A 15845-nucleotide genomic window follows, 5' to 3' on the forward strand; every position below is an offset into this window, starting at 1 on the left:
AATTGACATACATAGATAGCATTTCTAGCCCTGTTCTCCTTGTATGATTGTACTGCTGTTAATACTAATAATATTTTGGATTTTTATCCACAAAAAAAAACATGATCTAATAAGCACAAAAGCCAAAGTCCAGGATGATATAATATTTTTAATCTCTGGTACCAAATGAAAACATTTGAGACAGAATGGAACATGGAAGTCCTGTCCATAATAGTATAGCTCCTTACTGAGCATTTGGTTCCCTAATAATACTATGAATAAATAGATATAATTATTTTAAAAAAAAACACACACAAAAGCTAAATTTATATTCTCAATATTAAATGATCTTAGCACAGAATGAACAAGTAACAAGTAGATTAAACAACTCCAACAGGCACTCTATACCCTGCTAAGAATACAACAATTTCTTGTTTAGTCTCTTGATAACCATGATTCAAACAAGTGCAAAGTTACAACTTCTCTGACCAAATGGGTTTGACATCAAAAGATGCTGATAATTCAGCCTATTGATAACTAGAACAATGAAAAAAGCTTCAAACTCTGGACATCCTCATGAATCCTCAAGGCACTCTTCCTCTCCAAACTACCAAGTGAAGTCACTCTAAGTAGGCTTTGCGACCTGAACAACAAGCAAACATTACATCTGGGTTTTCTTGGTATATATCAATGCATTATCTATGCATAAATAAAGAGTGTATTGGGTTCCATTCATTTTGCAGAATCAGCAAGAAGTTGAACTGACTAGAATTAATTACTCACCAAGAAGTAACTCTCACCCATCTGCAAGCTCTGCATAAGGATTCCATGCTCATTGACAGGCAGCAGCTCCCCAGAGGAATGGACAAGCAGCACATCTTGACCAAACATAGCTCTCAGGTCTATAGGTCCGCTTGGAACCTCGTTAAGCACCCCATCGATGAACACAATTACGGTTCCTGCAATGATGCATCTCATCTACATATCAACTCAAAAGGAAGAAGAAGGTTCATGTGGATGTAGGAGGAAATGAGTTCATCTTAAGCATAAACTGTGATGATTCATGGAAAACTTAAGAGTAGCTTTTAAATAATCAAACAATAGGAAGAACCAAAGTTTGTTGATTTAGGGTTAGCACATGAACATGCTAGACAAAAGTTCAACATACAAAAGATCTATCCGAAACCCAAAGTTGGTGACTACCTTGAGCTTCTCAAGCTCAAGAATCCAAAATTTAGATGGATCTGTGATGTTGAATGCTCAGATCTGGAAATCTAGCGGTGAAATGAACAGGAGACCAAACAAGTTCGATCGAGCAGTCGGTCAATCAATTTTTGTCATCGACAGAAGAGTCGATGCCTCAGTACAAGAAGAGTAGTGAGTCCTTGAAACAAAGAAAAGAAAAGGGTTTGCTTAGATTTAAGGTAGCATGTCTGTTGTTTGTTTCACTTGTCGAGTCCATCACTGGTTGTCATGTCCCACACCACTGTGAGAAATCCAGAAAGAGGCAGCCATGCACTAACCAGTTTGACTGTGCAACTGCGAGACATTAGAAGAGCGCACGACGGGAGACTGAGTGCTCTCCATGAGTCCCATCTGGCGAGAGATCGAGAAGAGATATTGGGCGCTATCATCCATCAACATGACGTTGGCGGCGGAGGAGGAAGAAGAAGAAGAAGTAGCAGAAGAAGACTGAACTCCACTGCCTACTTGCTGCGCGACTCCTGCAGCTCTAGGATCGGCCACGAGGCTCGCCTGCAGCTGGCGCTGGCGGCGACGGGACCTCGACCTCCGGTTCTGGAACCAGTAGAAGACGTTGGCGTCTCCCACCGGGCCGAACCGCTCGAGAAGCCTGCGGATCCTCGCGGTCTCGTCCTTGGTAGGGTTTACCATGCCACTGTTGAAGATGGATTCCAGTATGAGGATCTGCTCGGCCTTCGGCGTCCACCGGGTGCGCATGGGCCCGGTGACGGTGCCGTCAGGAGCAGATCTCTGCAGGCTGGAGCTGTTGCCGTGGCCTCGGTTACTGTCTTCCATGGCCGAAGTGGCATGCAGCTGGAGCGACGAAGAAGGAAACCGAAGTCACCGGAAGCAGTGATGCGAAGGAAAAGAGATGCGTCAAGCGTTCACCCACACAAGATCTTATGGATGGTATATTATGACATTGGTATGATCTCAAACGTATCAAAACTTGAAGCTTCGATAAGGATTAATGTTTAAAGTGTATGATGTATGATGTTATTACTTCTTTCTGCTGTTTATATCCCGAAGTAGGAAGTCCTCAAGGAAGAAATGGTCAAAGAGTAGCACCACCAATTTATTAGGGCTGGCGTAGCATGGGCTTGTCCTCAGTGGAGAGCAAACGATGGAACCCCGAACACGAGAGAAACGAAGGCTGATGCAAAGAAGAAGAGACAGGAAGCACACAATATAATAACATGTTGGTGGGAGAGAGAGAGAGAGAGAGAGAGAGAGAGATAGGGAAAAGGTTTGGCCATCTTTAGTCACAGCAGAAACCGATGCCGCGGAAGGAGGCTCGGTTCGGTTTGAAGGCCTTTAATTAGCGTTTGTCCCCTTCCATGGCAACTGTGCCATCTGTAGCTTCTCTTCAGCATCAAACTCGAACTCTGTGCTTGTCTTGATCTGATTAATTCCTTGTAGCTTTACATTTTGACGACTCAGCTCAGATATATATATATATATATATATGTATATATATATATATGTATATATATATATATGTATATATATATATATATGTATGTATATATATATATGTATGTATATATATATATATATGTATATATATATATATATATGTATATATATATATATATATATGATCGAGTGATTGAAACTTAACCTTCTCTTATGTCCGTCCGTTCAAAGGAACTCTAAAGATAGATAGTGATCAGTTTCGATGGATGCTTCTGCAAGTAGATTTTTGATGATAGATCATGATCATTACTTCCACAGCCTTAGCATGCCATTCACCTCATGAAACAACTGTCTGCTACCAAGGAAATGGATGCTTCTGCATACCTAAGGAGAGTGGCAGAAAGGTAGTATGACCCAGTAATGAACATCTGAAGTAATAGCAGTGATGTGATGATATGGTCTCAGTTACTCTCCTGGTTGGAGTAGCAATGGATGTCCTCTTTCAAGAACAAGCTGAGCTGAGAGATGTTGTATTGCTGCTCATATCACTCGGATACTCGAGTAACTTGATGTTTAGATTGTCTTTTACTTGAGAGCCTAATTTTAAGGTAGTGGTGCCTCTCAAGGTCTGATATAAAACATCACTTGTTCTTTTTGGTAAATGCTATTGTATTTATTGCTTCATATTGTGATGAGAAGATGATTAAACATGCCTATATGCTGATTTTATTTGTCTTTTCTCAATCAAGCTATATTGGATGTATGTAATCCATGTTCTTTATCAGCTCCAATTAAATATCCATGGTGGTATTTCTCCTCTAAACTACTAACAAAGTTGCTAGTAAACATAATAAAAACAAGCATGGTATCGTAATCCACATCATCTTTCCAAGCATACTTTGACAATCGGTTGACCAATTGACCAAAAGACATACTCCACATGACACAAATATGAAGTCCGATGATATATTCTCCGATAATTGCTTCGATATAAATAGACTTTAAAAAAGTCGTTAACTTCTATAACTCATATTCACATATCAAATAAGTTTGCATATATTTCTGGATATGTTCTCCAATATCAATCTTTGGATAGTAGAATCCTCTCTCTCTCTCTCTCTCTCTCTCTCTCTCTCTCTCTAAGAGTAAGCAATTGGCATATGTGGAGATGATCTTTTTAAAGAGTATTATGATACCCTCTTAGGAGTTTTTCAAATCATCAATCCAAATTGCATATAAATGAGTTGCTCTTGGATCTAAAATTGTCCATTAGCTCTTTCAACATCATCATTATAAAAAATCATGATAAAGACACACATAGAATAATATTTATATTTCCTTATATCCTCGATCAATATATGATTTAAGGATCAATTATAAATAGCTAATTTGATAACGTGATTTGAGTGATTGATTGAGAGAAATATTTCCCTCAAAACCTATATAAATATTCAAAAAAAAATCATTCTTTTCATAATTTATTTCTCTTTATTACTATCATCAACAGTGCATCTTTGTGATCATTACTATAATGTGTAAAAATTACATCAAATGAGATAGATAACTTTGCATGTAAAATGAGACACAACTTGGCTCTTCCATCATCTCGACATCCACAAAATCTTCTCGCGGAGCTCTACTTTTGGGTGGGTGAATTCATGGTCACATCTTCTTGTCAAGCGAGAACATGGAGTCGATCAATATGGATGCGTCCAAGAAGGGTATGAGGAGGACACAGCTGCCGCTTTGGTGAGGGTGATGGATAAGACTCCATCATTCATGCAAGGCTGGGGGAGCACCCAACCAAAAGTGACTCTCTCCCTCCCCCTACAAAATAAATATACATGTAGCAGTAGATTTGTAGGTGGTAGGGTAGAGGCTGAGGAGGGTGTTTCCACCAGGCCAACACAAGCAGCCAGGACTTAGATTTCAGTTCCGAGGACGGTGCATGTTCACCTCTTGCATGGCTGAAGTGACACTCATGGTCTCAAGAAATGTTCTCTCTTCCTTTCTTCCCTCTTTGGAGGACAGAAGAAGAAGAAGAAAGAACTATTCTCTTTCTTTTCCACCTTCCCAGAGATCAAAATTCTGACCTTTTACTCTGAACACTACCTGCTTATTCGTAATTATCGACTAACTTGAACATCGATAAGAGCTCATCATCAAGTTTGCCTCGATGCTAATATCTACAAGTCGGATATCCGAATAAGATTGTGTTTTCAATGAGCAATAGATTCGATCCAACTGACCTCGATTGGATCGACTTAGTCTAGCACTACAAATAACCATATTCGACATCAACGCAACTAAAACTGATTGTTGCATATGATCCCATGTATCGATGGTTTACGTACAGACATCCTCGACAGCGAACAGCATGAGGATGAACGAGAAGGGAGGAAGATGACACCAAGGACTCACCCTTCCTCCTCCGCCACCGTCTTTCCATTGGAAGATTTACAAGAATCGAGTGATTCCTTCCCCTACACGAATCACAACTGTCTTCTTCACATCAAACATGAAAATATATATGTATGTATGTATGTAAATAATAAAGTAGAATCATTTGGTGGGTCGATGGTGGGATCAAACAGGCCAATTCTGGGCCACCTCAAAAGCCCATTGGACACACACACTATTGAGCCCAATAACTCCATACAAATTTGACCCCAAAATAAAACGAGGCTCACTAAGAAGACATTAGATTGGATTTGGATACTACTCATCATTGGGGTCAGATTAGATTGGACGGATCTATTTTTGGATTCGGTTAAGCTCGAGATTTTTTCCTCTTTTGTTATGAAAGAGAAATTTCGTTCACCACCAAAGAGCTATCTATCATTCACATAGTTGCCTTCGAAAACTAAAGGGCTATAACGACGCCTCTTTCTACCCTCCTTTTTAAGCTATCCAAAAGTGCTAAGCCTTCCGCCATTAGAGCGTTGGAGACCTTCCAAGATTTGCATTGGATAACAATCACAACACTGTCAACACATATTTTGTACCTGCAAAAGTATTAGCTGTTGTAAATGGGACATCACATTCCAATATTCAACAAAGAAAACTTGCACAACAATCAGTATAAATATTCTTGCTAGCAACATAAATTTCATCCATATGAAGGCCAATGCCAATATCATTTTTACAACCCCACAAGAAATTAGAAATAAAATTAAGTATTACACTTTATATATTGGTTTGATGATGATGATATATTACCTACTTATCAAAGGTTAAGGATTCAAAATCTCATCTGATATATCTTGAAACGTGCTAGTTAACTTGATTGAAAAAGATATATATTATCGTAAGATCTTGGACTCGAATCTCGTCTTTATTATTTACCTTTTATCAAAAAATATATATATCTATCTTAAATAAGATTTATATATTCTTGCTAGCAATATAAATTTCATCCATAAAATGTCAATGCCTTACCGGAAAGAATATTGTTTCTACATCTCCATAAGAAATTAAAAATAAAATTATTTATCTATCTCGCACACCTTATATATTGGTCTTATGATAACATACTAGATCTATTTATGAAAGGTTAAGGGTTAAAAATCTCATCTGATATTTCTTGAAGATGCTGGCCAGCTTGATTGAAAAAAGATCTTGATAGATTATCGTAACATCTTGGACTCGAATCTCGTCTTCATCACTTACCTTTTGTCAAAAAATATATATACTTATCTTAAATGAGATTTACCCCAACACTAACCCTGAATCAACCAATAAATCCGAACCGAAAGTTTAGGTTGAGTCCCAAATCACAAAACAACTCGATAGGTTGATCAAATACCTTGGATATACCTTAGACAATACATGTAAACCTAATATCCATGAATTTCTTCTCTCTTTTTTTTAGAGGATTATCCAAAACAATTGGTAGTGGGTGGGGGAAGGACCACATTGCAATGTTCTCAATCGAGCTGTGTGCTCACCGACCGGAAGTTGCGACCATTAGAACTCAAACATAAGCGATGAGGGGGCAAAAAAAAATTGACTCCCCTCATGCACATCAATCACGGTTGCAATCAAGCAAAGAGTCTTCCGACTATATATATATATATATATATATGAGGCTTAGTGCAAGATGGGTGTCATATCTTTGTTGCACCAAAATGTTGTGTCCAAGTCCATTGCCACATTGCATTGAAGAAACACGACACGCGCAATAAATTAAGGCACCAAAAGGGATTCGGCTCCACCGTCATCGACCATCATTTCCTCCTCAAGAAATATGTAGGAAAGAGGTCCATGATGTTAGCTCTCATGACACATTTTCCTATGTTGAGAAGAAAATCTTTTGGCCAATTTAATCTTTCCATTTGACTCTTCAGAGCAAAAATGTTGATTTTATTAATATCAACACTTTTTATTCCTACATAATATGCTATGGTTATTTATTTATATACATATGTGCATCTTAATGGGAAATTCATACGTGGAAGATTTTAATATTTGAAGAGCATATATGGTAATTCAAAGTTAGGTAATTGAAATATCACTAGTTTATTAATTTGAAGAACACAAGCTTGTTTTAGATTAAAAATACTTGATGAGGAAATATATAATTAAATATAGGTGGATTTAGGCAACTAATGACGAGGAGAAAGCATGTGAAATTGGAGATGATTAAAAAGGACACTTTTGGGAGAAAAACGTGTGCCCTTTTGTAATGGAAAAAGAATGGTGGTTCTTTTGGCTCTTGTGGTAACAATGATGATAGAGATGGGTGTTGATGTTGTCTGTGGAATTTTCTCTCTCTCTCTCTCTCTCTCTCTCTCTCTCTCTCTCTTCCTTTGGCTACATCATACTTTGTTAAAGTTAACAAGTCACAGAAAGTAGTTTGAATAGTCTTTTGTTCTTTTGTTGTTGTTGTTTTTGAAATGGGAATTTGAGGTTGAGTTGGATGTGTGATGGAAGGAGATGAAGGCAGGCTGTCCTGGTTCATCAATGGCTGCCCTTGCATGCATGTCACATCATTTTTCTCGGACACAGAGAGAGAGAGAGAGAGAGAGAGAGAGAGAGAGACGGGACAGCTTCAACTAACTGACATGGGAGAATCCTACGGCAGATTTTGGATTTTGCTGTCCCCAAGTAAAGTCGAGCAAAATCCCACCATGTGTGGCGGTGGTCCGAGAGCTTCTTTAAGGTCACCCACCGGTGCGATTCGAGGAATGCTAGTAGTAACTTGTCCGTTCATGTCATCATGATGCTTGGGGTCCAACAAAGAGGTAAAGCGAGAAACATTATGTGACCCTACTTCCACACACCGCCTAATTTGCCGCTTCTATCACGTATATGATATGGAACTCAGCAATTAAATGATTAAAGTTGGACAGCCAACCATCCGATTGAGAAAATGACATGCAACTAATCTGATCATCTATGAAAACTTGCTTCTTTTCCCTTTCCTTACTTAGTGTTGTTGATTGATATGAAGAGAAGTTAGAGAGGGTCATAAATCATACCTCGGTCCTCGTTTTGTTTCGTTGCCTCCTCGAGCAGACGTGAGCTGTGCTCTCGCGGACGGACGGATGACACTGAAACGATGAATCAAAGAAAAGAGAAACCGCACGACGGTGAGGTGATCAAGTGACGGAAAACGGAGAAGATGATAGGTTACCTTCGCACGCACTCCCAAGCAGTTCCGATGCATTCACCGTAAGTAATGGCAGCTGAGACTGTGATCTCGCTACCGCTACATGACAGTGCTCTCCACAATCCTTCTGCAGAAACGTAGAATACATACTTTGCTTGCTGCATGCATCGAATGAAATTTTCATGTCAATTTGTGCCGCAGAGTTAGCTGCCACGTAACCAATGTTAATATTTTCTTCATTTTGGTTTTCATCTAATTATTCGACAAAAGAAATGCTACAATATGTTGAGTTTAACCAAATGAGGATCTCCATACACTAACAACAATCAAGTGTAGATTCAACAGAGGATAAGATGAAAGATAAAATGAAGAAATATAAATATTCTCACCTTAAGAAAAAGAATATACATATATGTTTGGTAGCAGCTAGCTGCAAGTTGAAGGAGATAAGAAGCAAAGTACACCACATTTAATATAGATGATATAAGAAACATGATTAACATGCCTGCACCACTTTATCTAGCACAGATAATGATTAGCTAACATGACATTACATGGAAATGTCATCAAAACGGCAAAGTGGCATGATTTCTTTTAGAACTTATTCTGGTTTGCTTTAATGTCTTGTAGTCTATCACAGCAAAGCTGGAAACTGTTCATCAAAAGCAGTATGTCGGAAAAGAGGGATGAGGTGACCATACGCTTTGGGTGTGTGGTAGCTGCTCTTCGATAAGGCAGATTTATTTTGGTTTGCACTAGCAAGATTATGATGCCGGTCAAAAGGAGCTATTCCTTTGTTAATACGATATCCAACGATTGGGTATCAATCAAGGTTTGGCATCAAACTGTGCTAAAGCACAAAGACAACATTATATTTGAGACCAAAGTACTGACTTCTCGGAGAAGGTAAATTCATTGGGTTAAATCGCAATCGCAAGAGTCTGATTGGGTTCATTCAAGATATAAATATTGAAAAATCTGAGTTGACATTATATGTGCAGAAAAAGAATAAAAAATAAAAATTTCAGAATTTTTCGTAGAAACGAAGGATGCCAAAAAATAAAAATTTCGGAATCTTTTCTCATGGATCTGTAGGTTTCATCCACAGTGTGAAAAATTGATGTGCAAAAATTTACAAAATCAAAACTATACGTATAAGAAAAATGTGTTAAATAAAGAGATCATATATTCCTAAAAACCTAAAGATCCATGAGAAAAGATGAATGATGTAACTGTCCTCCTCTCTAGTGGTGATCCATACGGTATGAACTACGAAAATGCTCCTCAAATTGCTGTTCAAATCTCCCCGCTACGCGCACCACGCAATCAAGAAGGGACCAACCCTTCTTGCTGTCCACACACCCCAAACAGGGGTTACTAACTAAGGAGGAGAGGATGAGAGGAGAATAGGAGGTGGCAGCCAAAAGAGGTTTGGCCTATGGCCCTTTGGTTCCCTCCTATTTATAGAGGTCCCATGTCAACTTAACTATAATGGATCATATCTTATTGGGTACTGGATCTCCATCCAACTATCCAAGCCTCTTAGATTAGTAGGTCTCTACATAATAATATCTCATTGGCTCTTATTGGATCTCATCCATATGATCCAATAATTCATAAGTTTATTGGCTATCCAATAAGATAGGGTTTCTAGTGGATATCTTATATTTGAACCTCTACTCATCGCAACACTTATCATATGTCTGTGACCCTCCAAGTCCAATATCGAGCTGATCGTGAGTCGTACCTATCAGAACTCATTCTGGCTCAGTAAATTATTATCTTCATAATAATTCACTTGACTCATCGATTGTAGACGTACTATGTCACTACGTCGTAGTCCCCAAACGATACAAGAATTCAATCAATTGGACATGTTTGTCCTCAGTTACCGTGTTTTTATAGTCCCTCATTTATCTAATATCTTAGAGACCGTATACCAAGCATGGTGCTACTAAGTCCATACGGAATCTACTTGAGTCTCGTTCCAATCGAATTATCCCGAAGAATTCTTTCTCTCTCAATCCAAATGACACTGGCTAGAGATTTTTTTTTAGCAAGAACACATAGAATATTCCTCTCATGACACCGAGAGTGAATGATACTCTATTGATACTCAATAGCTCTCGTAAGGTTGTCTATCACTCTTGATGACCAGTTGTATTAGATCTGAAACTTCTATGTCTATAAGTCTAGTATGAAAAAGTAGAATACGGACATCATTTATATCTCAAATCTAAGGATCAAATATATCACTAGTACGATAGAATTACTATTTGACTATGAAATATTATTAATCATCTAGCATTCCGTGAGAGGATTAATCAGTAAACTCATTCTCCAATGAGCACCTGTCGCCTCTATCAAATGAGCAACTATGAGACCAGTCGCCTCTATCAAATGAACATGTATACAATACATTAGTTTATCAGATTATCTCGATATCCCTCTTGAATAACCTACGATCAGGATTATTTAAGGATTATGTTTAAAAGTGAATCGATATCATTGTGATAATCTCGTCTCGATCCAATTTCTATTGCACATATCTATAAACATTATAAATATATGTCTTATCAAATACATAATAAGTCACCATTCCATTTCCATTACACATATCTATAAACATTACAAATATATGTCTTATCAAATACATAATAAGTCAATCATTTATGTGATTGACTAGCAATAAATTCTTTCACTCACAACATGTGTACATAAATATTGGGTTTAAGGGAGAGAAATAAGAAAGGATGAGCATGGAGGTGTAATACAGGAACAAAGTTCAAAAGCACGGTACAGATTGCAGTGAACAGATGTCGTAGCGAATGGAAAATGGCAACACAAATGGGCACAATGGTTACTGACTCTACAGTTTCTCTTAGCTACTTTAGAACAGCAAGAACAGTGGGGATTGCAAAGAGACAGAGAAAGTTCTGATGGCTTTGTAAAGGGTTAGAGGGACAGAGGCAGATATAAGCGGGTGGGGGATGATGGACTCGAACTCCTATGCCCACACGAGTGGTTCTCCATTGAACCCGTGCTTGCGACCACCGGTGTCGACACCTCTGAGCTATATATCAGTCTCAAAGTAAGCACGTCAACACGCACTGAGAGAAGAGAGAGACTCGTGTGGGTCTCTGTTCCACCGAAGGAAGTGTTACTCTCTCTGCAGTCCTTGAGTTGCCATCTTCATGAATACCGAACGACTCCTCGGTTTGATCCCTCCTTTTCTCATTCTGAGGCCTCTTTGTCTTTAAACTTGTCATAGGATCTGTTCAGCTCCTCCTTGCGTTGTCTTGGTGTTCTTCCTTTTTCTTCTGAACCTTGGTTCTGCTTCCTGCTCAGATCTTTGTACCCCTCATCTGAGCATCTTGGGCCTTTGATCTATAAATAAAGGAAAGAAATGGCTCCCTACGAACTGCAGCACGCAGGTGAAATGGAGTTGTTCCCTGCAGCACCACCTACCTTTCTTGCAGTTATGGAGGGGCATGAGAATCCTGAGAATGGAAAGAGCTACAACAAAGGCAAGGAGGAAGAAGGTGGTCATGGTATCATCCAAGAGACGGAACAGCAGCACAAGCTATGCGCCAGGGGCCATTGGAGGCCAGCCGAGGATGCCAAGCTCAAGGAGCTTGTCTCTCAATATGGCCCCCAAAACTGGAACCTGATTGCTGAGAAACTCGAGGGAAGATCAGGTACTTGAAGGAAAAGAAATATTCTGATCTTTTCTAGTTTAATCCAGTCTATATATTGGTGAGTTTTGCTGATTCTTGTCGGTCTTGTTTCTTCTTGTTTATGGATTTGATTTTGAGCAGGGAAGAGCTGCCGACTGAGATGGTTCAACCAGTTGGACCCAAGGATCAACAGGAAAGCATTCTCCGAGGAAGAAGAGGAGAGGCTTTTAGCTGCCCACAGGCTTTACGGGAACAAATGGGCACAGATCGCCAGGCTCTTGCATGGCAGGACAGACAATGCAGTCAAGAACCATTGGCATGTGATCATGGCCAGGAAGCAGAGGGAGCAGTCCAATGCTCGTAGGAGCCGAAACCCACCTGCTCGCTCCCCCATCTTTTTCCCATCTCAGGCCCAGGCCCTCCCCAGGAGGAAGGAGGTCAGCACCAGCAACAATGCTGGTGAATCGAGCATCAGTGGCACCAGAGATGAGTGTGATTCCACATGCACGGACCTCTCTCTCAATTCCCTCACCAGCAGGATTGCTCCCAGCTTCCTCAACAGACGAAGAAGTAGTCCCTCCCAGCAGCCGCATTCTTTTGACATGCTCGATGGTATGACCTCTTCTTCTCCATACTCTCACTATAGTCTAAAACTTTAAATTCATATTCTTGTGTTTCGTATTATTTTTCGACTTTCAAGCTATGCCATGCTCATCAAGTCCCTCGTCGAATGGTGGCTAGGTGTCACCTTTGCTTTACATCAATCACCATCCACTTCCGATGAATGATCCACGTTGCTTTTATGCAGGGTCAGATGAAAAGGTGGTGGCAGCAGCAAGAAATGCATCTTATGAGAAGCTGGGTGACTCCGGTGGTAGCTTTTTCTCTCATGGCGCTCGACCGGTGGCCTACCACATGAGCAATGCCTTGGCTCATGGTCAGAAAAGACATGGGAGGGAGAAAACTCGGCTGCCCTTTATAGATTTCCTAGGTGTTGGAGCAACATAGCAAAGGGTGTCGGTATAACAAGAGTGGGCCTACAGAGCAACAACGTTCGGCTGCTGCTGAAGAACGTCGATCCTTTGTCATCTACATATTCCTCTCGACTTTGTTACTGAACTTATCCTGTGAGCTTCTGTTGCACACATCGAATCAAGTGTGACGATGCTTCGTCCTTCCGAGTAAGGTCTGGTCACACAGGAACTCAAGTAGTCTTTGGTAGAACGAAGCACAGTGTCCTTGCTATGAACTTTAACCATATGATTCAACCTAAGAACAACTTTTTTCGACACTGAAGTCAGAGACGTACGTCTCTGACCTCTCCGACGATGACTGTGCCTTTTCCCCCCTCAAAGCAGCTTAGTTTCCGAAGGTTAAAAGGATGGAAGGTGACACCTATTCATTCCCCTACACCATGTCCTCAGCTAAAGTCTCTCGTTCCCACCTGAATCGGAGGAGGGTTGGTCATCATCCCACTGCCGACATCTGGTGTGCAGAGGCTTTTTGTGTTGTGGTTTTACCCTCCCCACCAACTATGAAAGCTGTTAGGTGCTTGGAGGCACTGACTGATCCCTGACAGTCCCGGGTCTCCCTACCTGACAATCATGGTGGTGAACAGGTACTTCCAAGGAGAAGTAAAACAGGGCACACAACACTGTGACCACACTCTTCGGGAGTGGGTGTTCCTATTGACCTGGTTCAAACAATAGAACAAAGCATTGGAGAGGAAAGGAACGATTTAAGCAGCTAAAGTAGGATTCTCATTCCTGCAAATAGTTACAGGCAGACAATCTTGTCAGGTGTAAAGTTACAATTTCTAAAGCTCAAAATATTAAATTCATGCAATCACGTATTTCTAAGGTTTCATGAGAGCTTTCAATTTGCATAGAGAGAACTATTCCTAGAGCAGATATATGTATGGGGTATGGTGGCTACTCAACATAGTTATCAAATCTGAACTGGATGCATCATTTTGATCTAAAAAATAATAATAAATCAAGCTTTTGATAGGTCCAGCTTATTAATTGAATCATCTTTGATTCTACATATAAAAATTTAATCTTTTTTAAGGTATTGAATCTTTCTTTTTTAGTGTTGAAAGAAAATCGATGACATCTTAATCAACCTAACATAGTTTAGATCCACGTCTTGAACTCATGTTCACGTAAGTAAGGGGGGAGACAACTCATAACATCCCCTTTAGACTCAAAGGGATAGATCTTATCTCTCTTATGTCATATGATTACATGTTAGATAATAATTTGTTGATTATATTTCTCCTATCATTAGCAAAAGAAAAAAAAATCAAGTTTTCTTCTATAACTAATAGTGGATTCCTCTCTCATCTCTCCTCTTTTGTTATGTTCATTGACACTTTGGTTATAGCTCTTATTTTGTATTCTTTATTCTCCATTAGCCACTATTATCGTCTCTCTCTCTCTCTCATCAACTATTTTCACCCTCATTTTCTTTTTCTACTTAGACGATATCGATAACCTAAGGCTTTGTTAAATCGGTGTCCTAACTATGCAACTTAGTTCGAGTTTGATAACAATGCAACTTAGAGACAATGCAGAGAATATACAACTTTAAGAAAATGACATTTACCTGCTTTTGGCAACTGAACGTCCACCATCTTTGCAGAAACCTAAATTCCACAATGCATTAGCTTGGACTGTTAGTAGCATCAGCCTAATAAAAGAAAGTGATATGACACCATAAGACATATAGAACAAAGACAAATTGACATGTTTTTTTTTTTTTTTGCATTTTACTACTTTCCCATGCATAAAACACAGACATCCAAATAAAGAACCCACTCAACCCCCATGTGTTAGATGCAATCTGATCAATGAAAAGTACAAGAACTATAAAAATATGTTTGCCTTGCTTTATAACAGAGCTAGAAAGCACCAACTAAGCTGAAGCTGCAGCAATTGCTGACTTAAAGGGAAGATTGCCACATCTAAAGACTTCTTTTGAGCTCACCCTAATTAAACTATACAACAAACAGTATCTGGGAAAGCATAAGCATTGCTAATTATGTCATCTCTTTTATCACAATCCAAGGGTCAAACTAAGGCTTGCATTCTCTCCTTTCCAGTACCACACAAGAAAGCCCAAAACGCATTCATGACTCTCCATGGTACTTTTCGGAATGATATGGCCACTTTTTGTCCGTAATGCCATGTTAGCTTAAAACATCTAATAGCAAAAAGAACTACCGAAGGGAGAACAGTCTGCTGAAGAGTCTCTTCTCAAAATAAAAGGAATGAGATCATGATTAGGTGGCTCATGACTATTTCTCATTAATAATGCATCCACAGTGGCTACTGACCACACAAGTGGGTACTTCTAAGTCTCTTGAACTTGTTGAAAGCTCATCCTGTTCGATGATAAAGAAAGAACCTACTGCACAATGTTGCTCATGCTCGAGAACAACCAATGGTTTAGGTAGTAGTCTTGAGGCCTACACAATGTCATTTATGGGGTTGGATACTGATTAGTACAATCACAAATCAACACGATGAAGACGAAGCAACAAAAGATTACGAGCATGATGAGAGGAATATCCAACATATGAAGAAAGAACTACCATTTCAGCAGATACGAGCAAACTATGAACTAAATATTGAACTTTGCAAAGAACAACATTTACCCAACCTAGATCTCATTATCAGTATCTTGATTCATCATAAAAACATACTATTCTAGCTTCAGAAAACATCACACTCTGGAAAAGCAAATAAATGCAAACATAAGCTAAAAATTTACCGAGTAAATTGGAAACTCGTGATCATCCCTTCCCACATGTTATGATAAACAACTTCTCCAAGGCTTCTATAAATAATAAAGAGCCATGAATCTGAATATTACAAACATACCCAGAAAGTGTTTTTAATGGCAATGATAAAGCCTTC

The 15845-nt window shown here is 39.3% G+C and overlaps 2 protein-coding genes across 2 annotated transcripts; one reads left to right on the plus strand and one right to left on the minus strand.

The window, feature by feature from the left end:
- Positions 1-604: 604 nt before the first annotated feature.
- LOC135651512 (WUSCHEL-related homeobox 11-like) lies at positions 605-2016 on the minus strand. Its single transcript, XM_065171610.1, has 3 exons — positions 1503-2016; positions 763-938; positions 605-622 (listed from the first exon to the last, which is right to left on the minus strand). The coding sequence occupies exons 1-3, from the start codon at positions 2014-2016 to the stop codon at positions 605-607; spliced, it is 708 nt and encodes a 235-aa protein (XP_065027682.1).
- Positions 2017-11312: 9296 nt separating this feature from the next.
- LOC135651268 (transcription factor CSA-like) lies at positions 11313-13214 on the plus strand. The gene is made up of 4 exons (XM_065171241.1): positions 11313-11464; positions 11597-11946; positions 12067-12537; positions 12734-13214. The coding sequence occupies exons 2-4, from the start codon at positions 11655-11657 to the stop codon at positions 12931-12933; spliced, it is 963 nt and encodes a 320-aa protein (XP_065027313.1). The 5' UTR covers positions 11313-11464; positions 11597-11654; the 3' UTR covers positions 12934-13214.
- The last annotated feature ends 2631 nt before the right edge of the window (positions 13215-15845 follow it).

The sequence above is a fragment of the Musa acuminata genome, chromosome BXJ3-10 (genome assembly GCF_036884655.1).
Source record: "Musa acuminata AAA Group cultivar baxijiao chromosome BXJ3-10, Cavendish_Baxijiao_AAA, whole genome shotgun sequence".
Classification (NCBI taxonomy): Eukaryota; Viridiplantae; Streptophyta; class Magnoliopsida; order Zingiberales; family Musaceae; genus Musa; species Musa acuminata.

Excerpts from the sequence above, each read along its gene's own strand:
- LOC135651512 (XM_065171610.1), bottom strand. The coding sequence starts at position 2,016 with ATGGAAGACAGTAACCGAGGCCACGGCAACAGCTCCAGCCTGCAGAGA. Across the intron at positions 939-1,502 it reads GCAGTTGCACAGTCAAACTG|GAACCGTAATTGTGTTCATC; the intron begins GTTAGTGCATGG and ends GCATCATTGCAG.
- LOC135651268 (XM_065171241.1), top strand. The coding sequence starts at position 11,655 with ATGGCTCCCTACGAACTGCAGCACGCAGGTGAAATGGAGTTGTTCCCT. Across the intron at positions 11,947-12,066 it reads GAAACTCGAGGGAAGATCAG|GGAAGAGCTGCCGACTGAGA; the intron begins GTACTTGAAGGA and ends GATTTTGAGCAG. Across the intron at positions 12,538-12,733 it reads TTCTTTTGACATGCTCGATG|GGTCAGATGAAAAGGTGGTG; the intron begins GTATGACCTCTT and ends GCTTTTATGCAG.